Genomic DNA, 19,333 nt, shown 5'->3' with positions numbered 1-19,333 from the left:
TTCGTGGGGCTGCCAAAGGGAAGAAGGTTTGGGGGGGGAGGAGGAAAGGAATGGCAGAGGCTGCTGGATGGCATTTTCCTGGGGCTCTTGCACATCCCCAGGATACCTGTACCTGCCAGGAGGCCTTCGCGTGACTTGGAAAATCACTGGTGTATTGTTGCCCTTTCCAGTTAAATTTCCTTCCCTCGTCAATCCTAGATAAAAGTGTTACGGCAGCTCCCTGGATCATGCCAAAACAGACATGTCAGCCAGCAAAAGAAAAACATGCTGCCGATTTGAGGTTGCAGTGCTCTGTATGTGTTCTGCTCAGTCGCTGTACTGAAGTTCTTTCCGAACATACCTCCTCAAACTGGGCAATTCCCTGGGCTTGGAGGAGAGATTCAAAGCCTGGGCAGCCCTCGAGGCTGGCTGAAGTGCCATGAGATGACTGGGGCTTGCAGGAGCATGTTCCTTGTTCAGAAGGTAAGTTCTTTGTCCAATTTGAAAATATAAATATATATTTTAAATCATGAAAGCTCAGAAAACAAGCACACACTGATGTGAAATGCAGCAGGCTTTATTTATATGGCAGCACACAATCCTCTCCGTTTCCAAAGGTCACAGGAAGTCCAAATAACTCTTAAGTAGCTTTTTACGAACTCATTTCTAATTTTCCTGTTGAATTCATGTGACAGCTACTTGTGAAGAAATGAAAGTATGTGTAAATACTCTCACTTAAAATTCATTATGCCCATGAAACTTTTGAATGATCTTTTCAAATATTCAGAAATATTAGATTACACTTTCTAGTAATTTCAAACATCAGCATCTCTTTTTACAGACAGCTGAAGTTCAGGCAGAAGGCCAGTATCTTAGTAACTTCTATGGAAATAAATGCTTGAAACACTGGACAATATTATCTTTCCAAAAAAGCACTTTTTCTTTTCAACAAAGAAAAACAAACCATACATGAACTCAGGATTTACTAGTATAGAGGGGAAATGTGTGACAAATACTACATATGTTGACAAAACAGAGAGAGGGAGTCGGAAAACCAGAAATCCCTTTGTGGCTAAAATTTGAGTTACCGGGCAGAACAGCTTACATTTCATGCTTTTCCTGTCAAGCCTTCCTTTTTTTTTTTTCTCCCCCACCCCTGGCCCAATAGAAAGTCAAACCCTTTTGATCCTGTGCTCAGTCATTAAACCTAGTATTTGCTGGGCAACTGTTTTGTTCTTCCGGGTGTAATGCACTTCCTCTGGTCTAATGCTGCACATGAGTTTCAGGCGGGACTCGTGGTTTCACTTCCTCGAGGTTAGATGCAATCCTTGAATATTTTCTAGATTTCACTTGCTAATTTGTCTGTTGAGCTTATTCTTTGTTATAGGCCATCTCATGTTGCAAATATATTGTGCAAAGAACACTCTTTCAAGAAAACAAAATCTTAAAAATCTTAGAAAATGTTGCCATTAAGATTCATCACATCCCTCAAATGTGACCGTAATGTGCACAAACTTGATTCAAACACAGTTTTATGGGTGCATTTTTATTTCTTATCCCAGTGCAAAATGAGCAAGCGTTGCAGCTGAAATGGAGCCAGTAGCACTGACTTTCAAGGCAGCATCAGCCACTGCAATTTGAAAGGATATTAACTGACCAGAAGAAAAGTAACAAAAAGAGCAGCATTCCAACAAGCTCCTCTCAAAAATTACAACTTACATGCAAGTTGTGACTTAAATATATGTTGGGTTTTGTTCACATTGTAAAAAATCTAGTCACAGGAAGTATGAGAAAGTTTAATTTTTTTTTTCCCCAGTGTGCTGATAGGAAACTGAAGACAGTTGCAAGCAGTTGATTTACCACCTACTGGCACGTTGGTGGAAATTTATTCTTTCACTTTGCAATCAAAGCGATCACAAGCTCTCAAACTCCATTTGCCAGAATGAGATCTCAGAGAAGCTGGACAAAGGTTTACCCCCAATGAGCAGCAGCACATTGGTGCCACTGCCAACTTCATCTGCTGCGGTCGCGTGCTGACAGTCGGTTCCCTCCTCTCCTCCCACAACCTGAGAAGCAGCAAAAGTCTCTTCTTCTGAAGAGACAAACAGACGGAGAGACTTGTCCTTTGACAAAACACCTGTTGCTCCGTTTGGGTCTAGTTCTGCCTCTGAAGCGGTCTGAAACGCACAAAAGCCCCCCGGCTCCAGAGGCAAGCTAAAGGTTTTCATTTCAATTGCATGGCTTTCCTCGTTGCTGAAGGCTCGGTACGCGGGCTGCTGACGGAAGTAGTTGCAAAAGCGAGTGTGCTTCGGGATGGTCACCAGCTGGTGGTGGTCCTTCTGCTTGCTCTTCCAATGGCTGGGGAATGTATTGGTAAAATCTGAGGTAGTTTGGAAATCAACACCAATTCCTAAGATGCAGTGATACATTTTAGGAGAAAAGTTTGCCTTTGTAGTGCTACTAAGCTTCTTCCACGTCTGCGTATGGAAATGATACTTCCAGAGGTCATCAGTAGGACTGGAGTTTGAAATCCCTCCACCAAAAATCAGCATAGAGTCTTTGAAGACTACTGAAGCGTGACCTACCACCGGAGGAGGTCCTTGGCTAAATATAAGAGAAATCAGCAGTTAAGGGGAGACCAACAAGAAGCTAACGCTGATTTTAGCCTCTACTTTTCTTTTGACCCAAAAGAATGACTGCTGAACAGCTGCACTGGAACATCAAGATTACACCGCTGACGGCTGCATCAACGCACTGCCAACAGCTCTTCCAAGCAAAGCCAACCGGAGTCCAGGGATGGCAGCAGCACTGGGTCTTGATCTGAACAATTCCTACAATCGCCAAAAGGGCAACATCTCCCTCTCTGCCTGCACGCAGTATCAAATGGTAAGATCAATTCTCTCTTTCTGTGTTAATTCAGTGTAACAAACAGTACAGTTTACCTTGTTCTGATGTTGGCCCAGCTGCTGCTTATAAAGTCCCACTTCCATAAGTCCTTCTGTTCACTCAGCCCCATCAGTCCTCCAAAGAGGTACATGCCTGTATGATAAACCACTGCTGAATGGCCGTGCCGAGGTCCGGGGCCGGTACTGTGAGATGGGGTGGAAACACACAACCATTTTCTTGTATCTGGAAGCAAAATATTAATTTATAGATGTACCAAATTTGCCCTAGTATTTGAGAAGGGATTTATTTCAAGAACAAAATAACTATTCTGTTGGAGAATAAGGGTTTCTGCTCTAAGTTTATTATAATAAAAGTTAACAGCTTAAATTCTGACACTGAAAAAGTGCATATAAAAAATCAGTTTTGAAATAAACTTTTAATGAAAATGTCAGATGCTGTATGACAGATGCCATGGAAATTTTATTTACCGAGCAGTTTTTCCTACGGCTTTGTTAATTCATTAACTCTGACACTGAAAGATAATTTCCTGGCTGTAAGAGGGAAAAATCAGTCAACAAAAACATTCCTTCATTAATGTCTGTGCTTATTCTCCCTGTGAGGGAATGAAGGATTAGATAAACCCATCATTCATTTCAAAATAGTGACTGAATGGGCACCAGATAATAAAAGCTATCCATTTAGGAAGTCTCTGGGAATCATCTGGTTTGCAACCACCAGATTAGTGATGAATATGCTAATGAAACCATCTCCTGTCAGGTTTGGCTCCCCATGGTCAGTTCTAGATTTGAGATTCAAAAGATGGCATTAATTGGCTGAAGTCAGGGTCTTTGCTGCATCTGAAAGTTTTTGGTAATCCTTGAAAAATTTAGTGAACAGTAGACAAAACATTATTCCCGATTTTCAGCTCTAAAACTGGTAAATACTGCAAAGCTTCTTCCACTATAGTACAGTCTAATTCATTTCAGCTGGGTATTAATTTAATTGACAGAGTTCATAACTAAATGCTGCCAAACAGAAGCCAAAACTAACTTGAACATTTTTGCTGATAAGAATTTTCTTAACAGAGCAAGGCATGCTTTTCTGCAGCAGTCATTGTTTTACACTGGATCAAAACCTTATCATGATTTTTAATTTACCAAAATGGAAGGTCCAAAACTCCTGTGAAATGCCTCTGATGCCAAAGTATCCCCCGTAGATGTACATGCTGGAATGGTACACTACTGCACTGTGACCTTTTCTGTTAGTTGGTGCCGAGCTCTACAACAGTTTAATAATAAGACAAAAAACTGTTAACAGAACAAGTCCTACCAGTAGCAATGTCTATCTTGGGAATATGCCCAAGTAATGAAAACCATGGCTTTAGGTTGTGTTAAACTTTGAAAATACAGAAGAAACCCACCGCTGAAGACTTGTACGGAGGCAAATACAAACCATTCTCAAATCCAAGCAACCTTCCCTTTTTAAGTCCACCACAGTCTCACGTGCCTGCAGCCTCCCCCTCTCTGCACTCACCTCAGTAGTGCTGCTTTCACAACTGCTGCTACATGTAGTGTCAGCATACGCTGTAAATTTATCGGGCAACTCTTGGGAATACAATGGGGGGGTGTAGCCCTTTCCACCATCGAGCACAGCCTTTCCACACTGAGGAAACTTTAGTCCCAAGAGTAGCTCTCACTCACTTCCCTTGGTGTGGATTTGCCCCACCACAAGTCCTAAGCTACACCCAGACCCTCCGCGAGAAACCAGGTGGTTCCCACTGCGTCCGCAGCAGTTTTCAGTGCTGCCGAGACTCTTAGATGCAAACCTGAGGAGGCCCAGCTAAACAAAATGTAAGGCAAGTGTTTGGTTTTGTTCTTCTTCTTTTGGTTGTTTCTTTGCAAACAGCCCATTTTTGGGGAGTGGGGAGCCACTTTCTCTATATTCAGTTTAGGATCATTACAAGAAACCATTTACTCCTATATGTAAGAAGGAGTTGATACATAATTCCATCATATTTGTTGTACACAAACAAAATTTCATCAACCATATAACACTTTTTTTTTCCCCACAAATGACCCTGCAGTCCCAAACTCTCTTGACTCCTCCACCAAACTCAGGTAACCACAGCAGAGACCGTGTCACATCTTAACAATTTTTTTGTGCAATTTCATAGTGTAGGGACATTGTAAGGATGAAGTTTCAGTAGCAAAAAATGAGTCATTCTTTACATGTAGTGATACAAAACCAATCTCATAAGACCAAGACACAAATGCTTCCACTGAGGTTTCATTTAGAAGTGGCAGTAACTTGGTGAGTCCACGTGTTCAGACTGAAGAAATGAAAAATGCTGCAGCACTTCACATTTCAAAATTTATTAGTGTGACTGCCAATCTGTTTTCACAACCCTACTTTTAACAGCACAGCCTTCATGTATGGTTGCAATATTCCATTTAAAATTAGTTTTCTTGATAAGGATTTCAGAAAAACAGAAGCAGTAGTAGAGGAGAGGACTTAACTTTTTATATAGCACTTAAAATTTAAGAGCAGTATTTTTAAACACTGTTTTAAAGAAGGAAAAAGCCTTAGTTATTGAAAGTGCAAAGAAATAAAGTATAGCCACATGTCTCTGAAGAGATGAGATTGGAACTGTTTGGGGGAACATATTTCAAAGCAATCTGTTTAATCAACAAAGCAACAGGCATTTGATTCACACATTCACCACTTCCTGGCTCCTTACCTCAGTCTCTGCTGGTACGTTACAGCACTCTGTCCATCTTGCAGAATCTAGGGGATTGTTTTAATAAAGCGCAGTTTATATCCCAGACCACAAGAGGACACTCCTCCAACATTAATTTTTCAAATTACAGATCTAATTTTCAAGTTAAGTCTCATCCTGGTGCTTTCCACTGACAAGGATGAAGAAATCTGCTTCCCACTAAGACAGCAGTACCAAGAGACTTACATGAGACATAGTTTAAATAGTTTTTCTGTATCCTTATCTGATATTGAATCACGGAGTTACCATACTGTATTTCCTGTTTCCTAAGGCTAAATTTCACAGTGCAGAAATAATCTGTGATTTTCAGCATTTTTTGAACTTGCAGAATCCCCAGATTTATCGATGGATGTATGGCTCCTTTTACTTATTATGTAAATCTTATGACAACAGCCTTATTTTTCTTGTTCCTTTTCAAAGATCCCTTAAAAGTAGTCTTCAAATAACAGTCAGAAATCACTATGATCACAGTGAAGGAGAGGAAATATCAGATACCCAACACCAGAGGTAGAATGAGAAAGCAGTGAGAGCTTATATTACTAAAAACTATACTTGCCAGGAAAGATTTTAAATAATGACGATGAAAAAAATAGACAGGCAACATTTGAATAACTCGTTTCCAATTTTCACTGATAAGTACTGTGAGCAATAAGATGCCTTCTCCTATGAAACATCTTCTATCTGAGAATCTCTTTCTTGCAGCAGGTATTTCACACAAATGGTGGAAAACAAAGAAAGGATTAAAAAAAAACGATTGACTTAAGGTTACATAGTGAAGTAGCAAAAGAAGCCAGGAAACTTAAATCTTGGTCTTGCCACAAGATTTACTAGCTCAAAAAGAAATCACTCTCTCTCTCTCCTCCATCTGACATCAAAATAAGCAGCCATTACTATACACAGTATTTCCAAAGGGAGAATATAAAGCGTATGACACTGCTATTAAATTCAAATGTTGCACTGCTTTTATTAGAATACACATTTAAGAGATCCCAAATGTTTGTTCTTAGGAAAAAAAACCCTGTTATGAAATGCTAATGTTAATTTCCCACCTTCTTATTTAATTATACTTGGTTTTTCCTGTTCCATCATTGCTGTTGCCAGCTTACGTATTTCTTTGGTAAAAATACAAAATGAGATATACTTCACTGATCTACTTTCTTCCATAATAAAACAATGAGCTTGGTTTTAAAAATTTATGTAACATAAGGAAAAACCTTTAAATATTATACATAATTATTATTGGGTTTTATGATCAAATAGTAAATTTCGGAGGGGGGAGGGAGGAATGGAAATTCTGAGACCTTAAAATACATAAAACTTTCCCATAAAATACTTCCTAATTAAAGTAAGAGCTGACTCTTTGATAGCTTAACAGCCTAATTTGGGGGGTAAAGTATGCACGGTTTTGCACACATTATTTCTTGTAAAGCCTAGGGAAGGCTATGTTATAAGCAGCAGAAAACAGTTTGGTTCTTATTATCAGTAGTACCTATGGAGTTCGAATGTCCCATGGAAAAAATGGGCTATTGTGTATCATACCAATGTCATATATCCAGAGAGGAGTTTTTGCTTGCGTGAAAGCAGAATCCACCATCCCACCAAAAATATAGAGGGTCCCCTGCAAAATGCAAAAGTATTTGTCACATACAGGTAGGCACATAGCATAAAAATAATTTTAAATATGATTCTTAAATGAAAAGGCTGCCATCACCAAAATAAAATTGATGATAATGCATATGATGATCTATTAACAATTGAAGGAGCAATCACAAAAAGCCACCGACATTTAATCATGTCTTTATCCTCTCCCAGTAGGAAACCCCGATGAACATCCTGCCATTTTAACGGGGACAGCATTCCAGAACCACTCACTTCCTCATCAATCTGGGACAGCTTGAGGGATGCGGATCTGGAGCTCTCAGAGGCATTGCTCAGGTAATATTTGATTATGCATGTTTATTAGTAATATTGCATTGCATTGCAGCTCCTGATAGCCTAAATTCTGTTTCCCCTCACAGGCAAAGCTGTAATTCTTATTTGCCTTCACTCCCCCGTCCCTCTTCTATGCAAGTTCTTAAGTGAATGTTTTTATGCTGTAGCTTATCATGCAAATGAATTCAGAGCAACTGTTACAACTATACAACTAAGTCAAAGAATGTGCTGCCAAGGTCTTTATTTTGTATTACTATTATGTACTGAGCATTGACTGAGGAAAGCGGGGAGCTGCACACTGGTGCAAAGCTAAACTACTGTCACTTTATTCAGAAAGATTCCAAAACATTGGTACAGCTACATCCGGAATTGCACTGACATAAAAGTATTTTCTGGGTATAATATTTCAGTATATAATAATCTATGGCATTTCATTTCATTGGATAATAGGAAATAAAATGTCAGGGTATGGACAATATAAATCTTGGTCCACTACCTTATAAGCCACCATTGAATGCTCTTCCAGTTCTTCTGGACCATCTCCTGAGCAATCCAGCATTTCCCATTCATTTTTCACTATAAACCAAAGTTGAAGTTAAGACAGCAGTGCGCTCAACACATCAATGTTTGGGAAAAGGTGAAAAGATTGGCTTTGAATTTGGCTGTGCTGCCAGTCAATGGGGGAAAATGAAGCGTCTTGTCATCTTTCCTCTGTGTTAGTTCAGAAGACTAAGGCACTTTCCCCAAAATTAAATATGTGCATTTTTCTATTTAGCAAGCTTAAATGTAATAGAAATTGATCATTATTGCTTTTATGTTAATACTATACTGCTACTTACATCAAAATGCAACTATTCTATGAGCATGAACACCAGCACAAATCAGTTTTACTCCAGTGACAACAATGGAACAGGGAACACCATACATTAAGTCAAAAAATACAAAGGGTCATATCTGATAGTGCATTATTAATACAATCCTACAAGGTATTGTATTCATGTGTTCCCTTTGGGCACTTTTACATGCATAAGCTATTCCCATGTTCAGGAGTCAAGAAGGCTATGTCTTTGATACCCCTTCTAGAACTAGGATATTTTAAATGATTCAGTATTTCTGGTTGAAGGGGGGGAAAAAAAAAAAAAAGGAACTGAACTGAAATTTAAACTTTCTAGGGCATCTGCAATAGGAACAACCACACACCATTTGCCCAGTGAACAAAATGCAGTTTATCCATCGTTTCGATGGAGCGACTTTGAACAGGAATAATCTGTTAACTTACAGAGTATCCCTATTTCATGATGACTGGATGCAGAATCTCTTTAATCCTGACACACAAGTGAAGGGGCAAACTTACCTATGTTGTATCGCCAAAAATCCCTAAGACTGGTGGTGTTCCTCCCTCCATAGAGATAAACAAATCCTCTGCAAATAATGCAAGTGTGTTTATATCGATCACAGGGAGAGGGCTTCTTTTGGGGTGCAGATTTCCAATCACAATGTGCAGTTTTTCCTTTCATGCTGACAACTAGGATCTTATCCAAGTATCAACTTGCAAAGGACAGCCATGTCAGGGGAGGGCCCCAAAACATCAGGGACAGGGCTTACATCCTGCTTGCTCTGCAAAAAGACAAAAAAAAAAAAAAAGTTTCAGGTTAAAAAAAGAGAAAAGGAAAGAAAAAAAAGAAGATAGAAAAAAAGAAAAGTCTCTGCCTTACGATAAAAAGTTACTGTGTTTTCTTTTCATTCGCATCAAAAGCAACCTGATGATTCTGGCCATCTGTGATAATACGCTAACTTAAGTAAAGCATTTGAAATGCTGACTCCCAGAGTCTTCTATCAGCGAGACTGGGACAGGAACATTCCTGGAGCTGAAAGTTTTCCAGCGAATGTCAGCGAGCTGAAGTGATAAAATCCAATACCCTATATTTGTAATATGGTAGAAACCAAGGCTCGGTCTTTTTTCACTACTAAAAAGTACTTAAAACAAACCTGTACTTAAAATTCGTAAAGAGTTAATATTACAGATGAAAGTAAAAGTAATGCATTAACAGTTGTCCAGAATTTATTTAGACTTTCATCTGTAAACCAGCTGAAATTAGGATGCATGTGGAAAAAATGACACTATCCCTTCACTTGCCACAAGATGTCACTGTGTTCTGTGAAGACAGAAGTACCAGGAGCAACATTCCTCTATATTACATTCCTCTTTATCATGGCCATTGCTTTAAAGTAGATTATTTCACGAAGCACAAGAAAAATAAAAAAATAAGCATTCGGACAAATTCTGGGATTTGTGTTGGTAACTTGTCTGAGGTGACACATGTCACCAAATGAGGTGACAAAGTCTCCCAATTCAAAGACTATTTCAGTGAAAGCCAGATTCCAGCTGTACTGAGGACCTAGGATGGAAATTAAGAGGTAACAAGCTGTTAGTATGGACACACTGTTAACTCTTAAATACTGAGAAGTCATGCCTGTTCATACAGAGTTACAATGTTTTCCACACTTCTCTAGTTTAAGTATGCGTGTATTTAGCATCCCAGTGGATAAAGTCATATAACTCTCAGCTCAACATAATGATCATGCAGCAAATCCATTCTTTTGAGACTGTTTCCAAGATAAATGTGATAAACCTATGCTTACTTGGCCCAATTATTTCTTTTTTCTTTTCTTTTAAAAAAAAAAAAAACAAACCAAAACAAAAAAAACCAAAAAAAAACCCCAAAAAAAACCACAACAGACATACCAAATTTGTCCTGGATGTACAGCAATAAAATTATGTACATCCACAGAGAACTTTCATGACAGCTGCTGCCCATGGCCCTCCTGAGCAAAGCAGTGACAAGGCTGGAAATTTTCGCTCCATCTCTTCAGAAATGGGATGACAGTAACAAAGCTTTTACAAAGCCTGGTCATTTAATGTCACCAGCAGCAGTGTGGGCAAGCACCAGGGCCATTCACCAATTTCCAGCTTAGTGCATTGGCATCTTCAGCCTGTGTGTGCCAAGTGCATTTTTCAAAGTAGCCCCTGTGCTACTCAAAGGCTCTCTTCTTTGAAGAGATGCCTTAGATTAAAAGTTTCGGTTTCCAAAGTTAATTCACGAGGACGCTGCATAAAAGGAGCAATGCTGCTGTCAGAAACCACTTCCAGGTAAAGTCTGAAATGTAATTTGTTTCCCACAAATGGTAAGTTAAACTTTCTTTAGGACAGAACAGTTACTTGGAAATACAGCAATGGCCAGGTTAGGTTAAATGAAGCCCTCTTCTTCAGATCTACATGCGGGTATTTTTACTATGTGCATTGCCACAGTACAACTTAAGACATATGAGCTGTGTCTTGAAGTTCATTGTGTAAAACTATATTTAGTCATATATATGCCAGTGAAGGACAACATAAGCAGTGTTCACCCTGTGCGTAGCTGATTACAGGATAAGGAGGTATGTACAAAGACCACAAAGTATCTAGATCTCCATCAAAAGTTGCCGTGTTATAAAAATGAAAGAGCGATGTTCTCCTGGATTCAGTGATGAACGAGCAGTTAAATACAAAAGAAAAAAAATACTAGAAAAGATTTTCTGGACATGTAAAAGCAGTTTATATAGCCATAAACACGCTGAGTAATAGTGGCCAGCTACATAACCCTGCGTTTCTTTTTCTATATGCTTCCTTTTTATTTTTCTCTCAGAATCCTGCCTGTCTTCTGTTTCACTGCTGCACTGGAAGCAACATTTTCGTTTCACAGTTTTCAGTACTCTGCCTCTATGCCAACATCCCTTGTTTGGAGAGGTTTTTCTATCAAGCAGCACAAAAGCATCTCCCCTTCAAACGTTTTCTCCTGTGTTCAAGGATTCCCTTGTTTTCAAAAGCCTGCATTTGTCCCAGGCAAATTCCCGAGCTATCCTTCCCTCCATCCATGAACAGCGAGGCTCCTCGCTGTCCCCTCACACCACCTCCCTCCTCAAGGCTCTAGTAGATGAGCCCTGGCAGAGCAGCTGCAACGTGACTGCTCAGGTTTGCTGCTCCACCAGGTGTAGAGGCAGGGTGTGTATCCAGAACTCAGCCGCTCCAGCTGGACTGCTGCACTGCCTACAGCAGCCATTCCCACATGGCCTCCGCTGTAGGAGGTACCTGTCAGCAAGGTGCCAGTGTAAATCTGGGAGGAAAGGAGGCCTTTATACCTTAAATCACCATTTAAGCAGGTAGACTGTCTGGAGTGATCTGGAAATGCTGACACTCTGGAGCTGAGTCTGCAGAGCTAGCTCAGGTGTAGATGTCTTCAAGTACTCACTATGTGCTGCTTCAAAAGCTAGCTCAGAGCCAGAATAGCAGTAGCCTCCTATACTGGTAGAAAATGAAGACTGGTGCCTACTCAGCTCCCTCTTTAAAATCAGATTGGCTCCATCAAGCTTGTGCTGAGCTGGTGACAGAAAGCCTAGCTGACCTCGGGCCAGGACCACACATGCTATAAAGCGCTTTTTGCAGCATGCCTATTAGCCCAGGTCCTTGCATTTTCTGGGGTATCGCCACTGCTAATGTCCTAAAAATACCAAGTGATCTGTAGCCCAGTATCTCTCTGATATTACTGACGTCTCTCTCTGTTAAATGTATAGGAAGTTAGGACACAGCCTTTATAAAATAGGATCAGCTTAACATTTACTTTGATTCCTGAAATCACAATAGATGCAATGAGACAACATGCTACAGTGAGATGCTTCAGATATTAAATATTCTGTTTGCAAAAGGTGTTAAGACTATATTTTCACTATATCTGAGATCTGTATTAATCAGCATTTATTCCCCAAGGAAGTGAGCCCAGGAAGTGTTCACATGATGAATCCTTACTGCATCCCTCTCTTCAGGTTCTTACAGAGAAGTCCAGGGGAAGTTGCACATAATTTGAGGAAAAACACAGATTACAGTAAAACAAGCTACAGAAGATACAGTCATATTTCATATTTTTATATATTTCATATAATATGAAATGCATGTATCTAATTTAATTTATCATCCAATTTATCTCTAAAAATTTACCATTTGTAAGACTGGAATATATTCAGTGACAAAAACATGCTAGAGAATTTCTTGCAGCATATTCTGGCAAGACTAGCTATTCAAATTGTGTTAATCTTTTTTATGCAAAACAGTATTGTAAGCTATTACTGTAGAAAACTGAAGTATATTCTTTGTACATTTTCTCTGAAAGAATACAAGATTGGCAGCATTTACAAAGGGGTGCATTTCTCTGTTCCAGGGGAATTAGCAGCTATGAAGTAGTCATGCATTATAGGTGTATAAATCCATAATACTTTATGGCATGCCATCGAAAAGGGAAAAGCAGTTGAAGTCATGAAACACAGATTCTCTCCCTAACTCTGCCAAGCTTCTGTGTAACCATAGCCAATTCATTTATTTACTTCCACAGTTAAATGGGGACAAAGACACCTCCTTAGTAAAACGCTTCAAAGTTGCTGATGCAGCGCTGTGTGAAAGTGTCAAGGTATTACAACTATTGATACAATTTAATGTGAAAAAGGTGATAGGTCTCTACTATTAATACTTCACAAAGGTAAAATAGGATTGTCCCCTTGAGTTTTCTTTTTTTTTCCCCAGCTATAAAACTGGTTATTCCTCTTCTACATATTTCTGTTTGTTATTTTTCCTACAAACCTTGCCTCCTATTATACAAACCTTCAGAAAAGAAGACAGCCCTGATTTCATATAGTAGATTAGCAACAAAATCCTGTCCACTTGTTCATCTACTCCAGCTGAACTCTGTGTAGGGCAGGCCAGCAGGATGGGATGACAAAAAGCCAATCTGGGATTAACTGAATGAGTGTCTCCTCCCAGTCACACCTTCTGAGCATCAACTGACCCTTGTGAATCACGGCCGTTTATCCTCTCATCATAAAGCATTCTTGGAAGCAGACCTACAATCACTTAAACAGATCAGTTAACAGACTGCTTCATTTCAGAGTTGGGAAAAAACACATTCAAAGTTAATCTTGAATCTTGCCTTTCATCACTGGTATTTTAAATTACGAACTTGACTCCTGGATTGCCCTTCTATAGAACCAGACACCAAAATTCATCCACCGTCTACTTACCAGTCCTGTTTCCAAAGAAAAACTGCTACTCTTCTGAGAAGAATGCCACCGAGCAACATCCTCTGTCATGCAACACTGACCTCAGCTTCAACTTGGTACAAGCAAGATGAATGATCCAATAGGAAGCTCTAACTTCAGCAGAATTTTCAAAAAAATACCCAGAAAGAAAACTCAGAACATTTTTATCCAACTTTTTTTTTTTTTCCCAGAACAGCTGTAGCATACAAAAAAATGGCTGCTGCTCTCCAAACTCTTCTGCCATTTCATTCTAAAAATAGTTCCTGTGCAATCAATCCCAATTGTTAAACTGCTGAAGGAGCTGTGAGACGAGGAGCTAAAGAGCTGCAATTAGCACGGTAACTATAGCACAGAGTGCTTATCAATTAATGGCGACACACTACTGTTTCATAATACAAATAATTCAGGAAATATAGAAAGACAGAATTACTTCAGGAAATGTGGTTTATATGTTCATTATATAATTATTTATATTTCTATTAGATGTGGTTTCTCAGACAAATGACTTATTTATTTAAAGTATTACTTTATTACTTAAATAGATCTTCATTAAAGCTTTTTTCTACCTCAGTCCCCTGATTCATTTCCATCTGTTTTCAATATACTCAGAAAAGTTTCAGATTTAAAAGATCGAGCCTTTTAAAATATAATAAATAATATAAAAATATTACTTAAAATAAAATATAAAATATACGAAACTACTCATATTGGTGGAAAAAAAGTAGGAAATCTTCTTGTTTTGGTTTGGGTTTTTTTTGTTAACGCCCAGTTTTCTGAACTCAACCCTTGAACCTTTCCATGCAGAACACTGTATTTTCCTATTAGGCAACTTGATGTTTTACTGCTCTTCAAAAATAATAACAGATCTTCCTGATTCTACTTATCTTAGAAACCTTTGCTGTAGTGGTGGTTTTATTGCAGTGCTTGTTCCAATGGGACTGCCTGCATGAATAAGGAGGAAACTTTGACTGAAGACTTGCAAAGCAGTTACAAAGTTTTAAAAAACCCCACTTTGTTTAGAATAGTTTAGAGGGCAGGGCTTTTTTTCAGTATATCGCATTTACTTGCAGTGTTTTACTATGTGTGATAAATTTTAGCATCCTCAGATTTGCCACTTTATTATTTCCAAAATTCAAGTTGTTATGAACTGTTTCTGGGGTGAGGTTTTTTTTGTTTTGTTGTTTGGGGTTTTTTTTCAAAAAACCACAGGAACTAATCTTCAGAGATGCTCAGCTTCAGAATTTCAACCTGAAAGTCCAGAATGGCTCTAAGAATATAGGGCATCTGTAATAGTTCTGTATTATTAGAATTCTGAATTGAAATAAGGGCCTTGCTTTGCTACGTGTTGTAAGACGTGCAATTACTACATGAATGAGCTTACAGCTGTAGTAGTCAAGACAAAAGGAAGGAGATGGAAAACAGTATTTCTTCTTACAGGGAGAAGCTGAAGGACAGAAAGAGGATTTGTAAAATGACAAATCAAAGCAGGGGACACAGCTCCATCCTGATTTCAGGGTTCAGAAAAATGACAGGTACTTTCAAGTAAAACAGTAACATTCCTGTTATCTTTATAACAATTAGAGTGGACATACTGAAAATTTACAGAAAATCTGAAAGGCTTTTATGTTGAATAACTCCTATCTGAATTTTAACAAGTTTAGGGTAGTATTCTTAAAACATTATCACTGTTATATTTCAGTGCTTCAGAATGCTTTTTGTAGTGAAGAGGTATTTCAAAGGAGGTAACTCTTCTAAAACAGTCATGTATAATTACAGTTTCTATATACTGTAAACCTATATATGTAGCTACTACTTCTGGAATGTGCAGTCCGCAGTCCTAGACTACCGAGGGCATTGGCACCTTTACTGCAAAACAGATGAGACCATGACAAATCTCTCCTCGTGAACAGCTGTCTGCCTGTTTCTGGAGCTCTGCAGGTAAGGTACTGCATCTCTTTAATTCAGGTCACATTAATATGAAAGCTCTAATTTCAAAATTTCAGAATAAATTTATATGTTTGCATATAATTCCAAAATTAAATGTTGCAAATTGACATTATTAATATATTCTCTTCTGGGTTTTTTCTAAAAGCTTTCACCCAGAAAAGAAATCCTTTATGTTCACTACTCCATCTCTATTACAGAGTAGTAATAAATATAAGAATTTATTCAATAAAGAAGTATAAATATATCCAGTTGTATTTTCTATGTGCTAGGCATGTTTCTCATTTTTAAGTAAACAAATACAACTTGGTTTGGAGTAATGCAGTAAATATTTCATCTGTTTCCCAAATATGGTGGAGGGGTGTTATCTGAAAAAAAATAATTCAGTACTTAAAATGTTTCTGGGATTGTTACATCTTTATATACACCTCTAGTATGTGAATCAGGAAATTATCTTTGCCACTGTATTGACTTAAGTTTTCAGGTACAGACAAAAACTAAATACATCCATACTATCTTAATTTCATGGCTTATTTTCCTTAGTAAATTAAAATTTCAGTTGTTGGGTTTTGTTTGGGGTTTGGGTTCGTTTTTCATTTGGTTTTTGTTTTTTAAGAATGGAGCTCTTTTATAAATAAAAATTAGAATATATAGTTTTGAGTAGTAGATCTCCCCAGGTAGTCTGTTAATTATGATTTCCAACACTGTAATTAATCATTTGACCGCAACCCAATTTTGAATGAAGTTTCTGAGAAAGAGCTTCCCAAAATACACATCTGTAGGTAGCACAAGTGCAGCATGTTATGGACATATAAATCCAGTGCACCAGCCATGCCTGATCAAAAGTTTATGCTGATAATCAATGTGTGTATGGGTTTTATTTATTTTTGGTCCTTAATAGAATATTTACTTCAGAAATCTAATCCGCTTTTCAAATTTTATTTAGGGTCTTCATGGTGACTCCACCCACAGGAGTGTCAAGAGCTCAGTCTCTGCTGCGGTCTTACAATATAACTGGGATAGATGCCCTGACTGCAAAGTGTCACTGCAGCAAGATGGCTCTTCAGATGTCAGCTGAGACAAACAGGTAATTTTTCATGTTCTAGATATGGCAGAGGGAAGAAATACAGCTTCTGGTCCTCACACTTCAAGATAAAAGAAATGAGAAACTCCCACCATGTTCCCAGGGCAGTCTAAGATGTATTTGGCCTTTTACCCTTTCCTTGGAAGTAATTTATACTGTCACCACTGGAAACAGGTCATTTCAATACATGGGGTCATCACCCCTTCCCCCCTGGAAACAGCAGCTTTCAATGTTCCTAGAAGGCATCATTTGGGGATTTCACAAAAACTTACTAGTTGGATTCTTTCAAGATACAGTAGGTAGATACCCTGGAGATTCAGCGTAATAAATCTGTACTTAGGTGTGACTGAATGCATCTTGACAGCTCATGACCGCTGCTGAAGCAACTTCAAAATACTTTATTTCCTAAGGGAGGCTCTACTCGTGCTAATTCACAAAATTTTCTAGGTTAGGAAGAAAGACTCTGGTTGACAAAGGAGTCAGTGGCTGCCCAGTCTGCCTACTCTCCTCAGGCGTGAATTAGAGTACTATGGTATACACCTGACAGCTGAGAGTATATCAGTGAAAAGCTATTAACTTCCATGAAAAAAAAAAAAAGTACCCACTGAATTTTACTTATTTGTTCTTTTATACTCCCTGACTAAGGAAAAGGAACATCTAATATAACACTCAGCCACACTTACAACTTAATGCCACACTTCATGGAAGATAGACAATGCATTTTTCTTGTCCCCAAGACATTCTGCCCTTAGATGAACATGGAGCAATGGGATAGAGAAGACATACAAGGTTTTATGAGAATAGCAGAAGCTGTAGCTTGAAGAAATATGAGGGAGGAAAGAGAGGGCATTTGGCAACAAGAATAATAAAATGTTCCAGCTGGCAAATATTAAAACATCCAGATATCATGTTAGAATCAGTATGAATTTAGATTACACGGTATGGGAGAAGTCATGAGAGACTTGCGTGAGAAAGAATCAGATGGCACAACTGGAAAGACTGTCAGTAATGACTGGAGGAAAAACTGAGTACAAAAAGGATCTTTTATAGGGAAGATGAATTTACACAGTCAGGTGAAAGATGGTTGCATAAAAACAGATGATACAATTGCATAGCTGGAATAGATTGCATAGAGAGGAATAGCTGGGTTTTAGTCTGGCAAGAAAAACAAAGGTGTCAGGCGGGCAAACAGTAATAATAACCGTGATGGTTCACAATAACCTTGATGCCAACAGTTACTGGGCTGCACCATCAAATGGAAAAAAACCAAACCCACATAATTTCAATATATAAAGGAGACAGCAAGCATATGAGTAACTTTACACATACACATTGTCGCTCCAAATTCAAATGGAATTACTCATGTGAATAAAACTAGTGATATGCATGAGCCTGCACAATGTAGCCTAGATACCAGAGCAAAAGAAGGACCAACTCTTTTGTTAGGAGCCTGAAAAAATGTTTTGCAAGCTGTTTTCATATTCAGACTCCGAATGACAGGGTCCATTTTTGACTGGAGCCTGGCTTTCTGAAAAATCCTCACTCCCAGCTAACGAGGTCCAGTATTCATCCCAAGCCAGATGCACTCTGTCTTGGGTTTTGGATGGTTGCATTTCTTTGTTTGTCTTTTGCTCGGTAGAAAGCATTTTGTTGCTTTATGCTCTTTGATTGTGGAAAAGGGGATGAGCAAAAGGAGGGTGGCGAAATCTCCCAAACTGGAAGTGAGGGAACAAGAGCCCTGGCTTGGCCCTACCACAGGCCTCCTGCCCAGCGTCGCGGAAGTCGCAGGTCCCCTTTCCCCAGCGCTCTCGGGGCTGCAGAGCGCTGACGCCGCTTCCTTCCTTTCGTGCGCTTTGTTTCTTTCCGTACGTACCTCGGGGCGAAAGCAGCCTGGTGTCCAGCCGGCACGGCTGGCCAAGGGTAGCGCAGTACCGCTGCGATTCTGTACCGGAGCGCTGTCTCGGTGCTCCCGGCGATGCCGTGCCGGCCTTACAGCCGCTCCGTGCCCTCGCCGCCGCCCCCTCTCCCCCTCTCCGGGGGGCAGCGCCGGCCTCCGGGCGCTGGCTCCGGCCGCAGCAGGTGCCGCGGGCGGCCTCACCTCCGCACCGCCCGCTCCCCTCCGGGGCCGCTGATCCACCTCGGCCGGGGCTTGGTCCTGACAGCACATGGAACAGAAAAAAAACCCAAAACAAAAAAAACAAACAAACAAACAAAAAAAACCCAAAAAAACCCCCAAACCAAACCCACACGAAAAGAGGGAAAATAAGTCTCGTGAGTCAGCACCGGGTCAGAGTAAGCCCAGCCGGGCTGCGCCCGCTACCCCCCCTCAGGTTTGCCCTCACAGGCGCACACCGCACCCCCCTGCCCCCCAGGGACTGAACGGCGACACTCGCACCCGACCCCGGAGGAGGAGGAGGAGGGGGACACATACCCCCCTCTCCTCCCGCAGTACCCGGGCGGCCCGTGCCGCGGCGGGCGCGAATCCCGCCAGCCCGGAGCGCGGCCCCTCCGCCCGGCGGCCGCCGGGCACAGCGTGAGGCGAGGGGCCCTGCGGGGCCTGTCCCGCTCGGCCGGCAGCACCCGGGGGCGAAACCGCGTCCCTGGGGCGG

At 40.0% G+C, this 19,333-nt stretch overlaps 1 protein-coding gene across 5 annotated transcripts; it reads right to left on the bottom strand.

The window, feature by feature from the left end:
- Positions 1 to 540: 540 nt before the first annotated feature.
- On the bottom strand, positions 541 to 18,883 carry LOC141925145 (kelch domain-containing protein 1-like). 5 transcript variants are annotated; one of them, XM_074828773.1, is made up of 9 exons: positions 18,598 to 18,883; positions 13,263 to 13,510; positions 8,928 to 9,190; positions 8,070 to 8,149; positions 7,181 to 7,259; positions 5,603 to 5,649; positions 4,023 to 4,143; positions 2,922 to 3,108; positions 541 to 2,583 (listed from the first exon to the last, which is right to left on the bottom strand). In XM_074828773.1, exons 3-9 carry the CDS (start codon positions 9,088 to 9,090, stop codon positions 1,893 to 1,895), a joined length of 1,368 nt encoding a protein of 455 aa, XP_074684874.1. In that variant the 5' UTR covers positions 9,091 to 9,190; positions 13,263 to 13,510; positions 18,598 to 18,883; the 3' UTR covers positions 541 to 1,892. The 5 variants fall into 5 exon arrangements, with proteins under 5 accessions (XP_074684874.1, XP_074684872.1, XP_074684875.1 ...); XM_074828771.1 differs by lacking the exon at positions 18,598 to 18,883 and adding an exon at positions 13,679 to 15,446; XM_074828774.1 differs by lacking the exon at positions 13,263 to 13,510.
- Between the last annotated feature and the right edge of the window lie 450 nt (positions 18,884 to 19,333).

The sequence above is a fragment of the Strix aluco genome, chromosome 6 (assembly GCF_031877795.1).
Source record: "Strix aluco isolate bStrAlu1 chromosome 6, bStrAlu1.hap1, whole genome shotgun sequence".
Taxonomy (NCBI): domain Eukaryota; kingdom Metazoa; phylum Chordata; class Aves; order Strigiformes; family Strigidae; genus Strix; species Strix aluco.
Note: the sequence above shows the minus strand (reverse complement) of the source record. Positions and strands in the feature narration are given on the sequence as shown.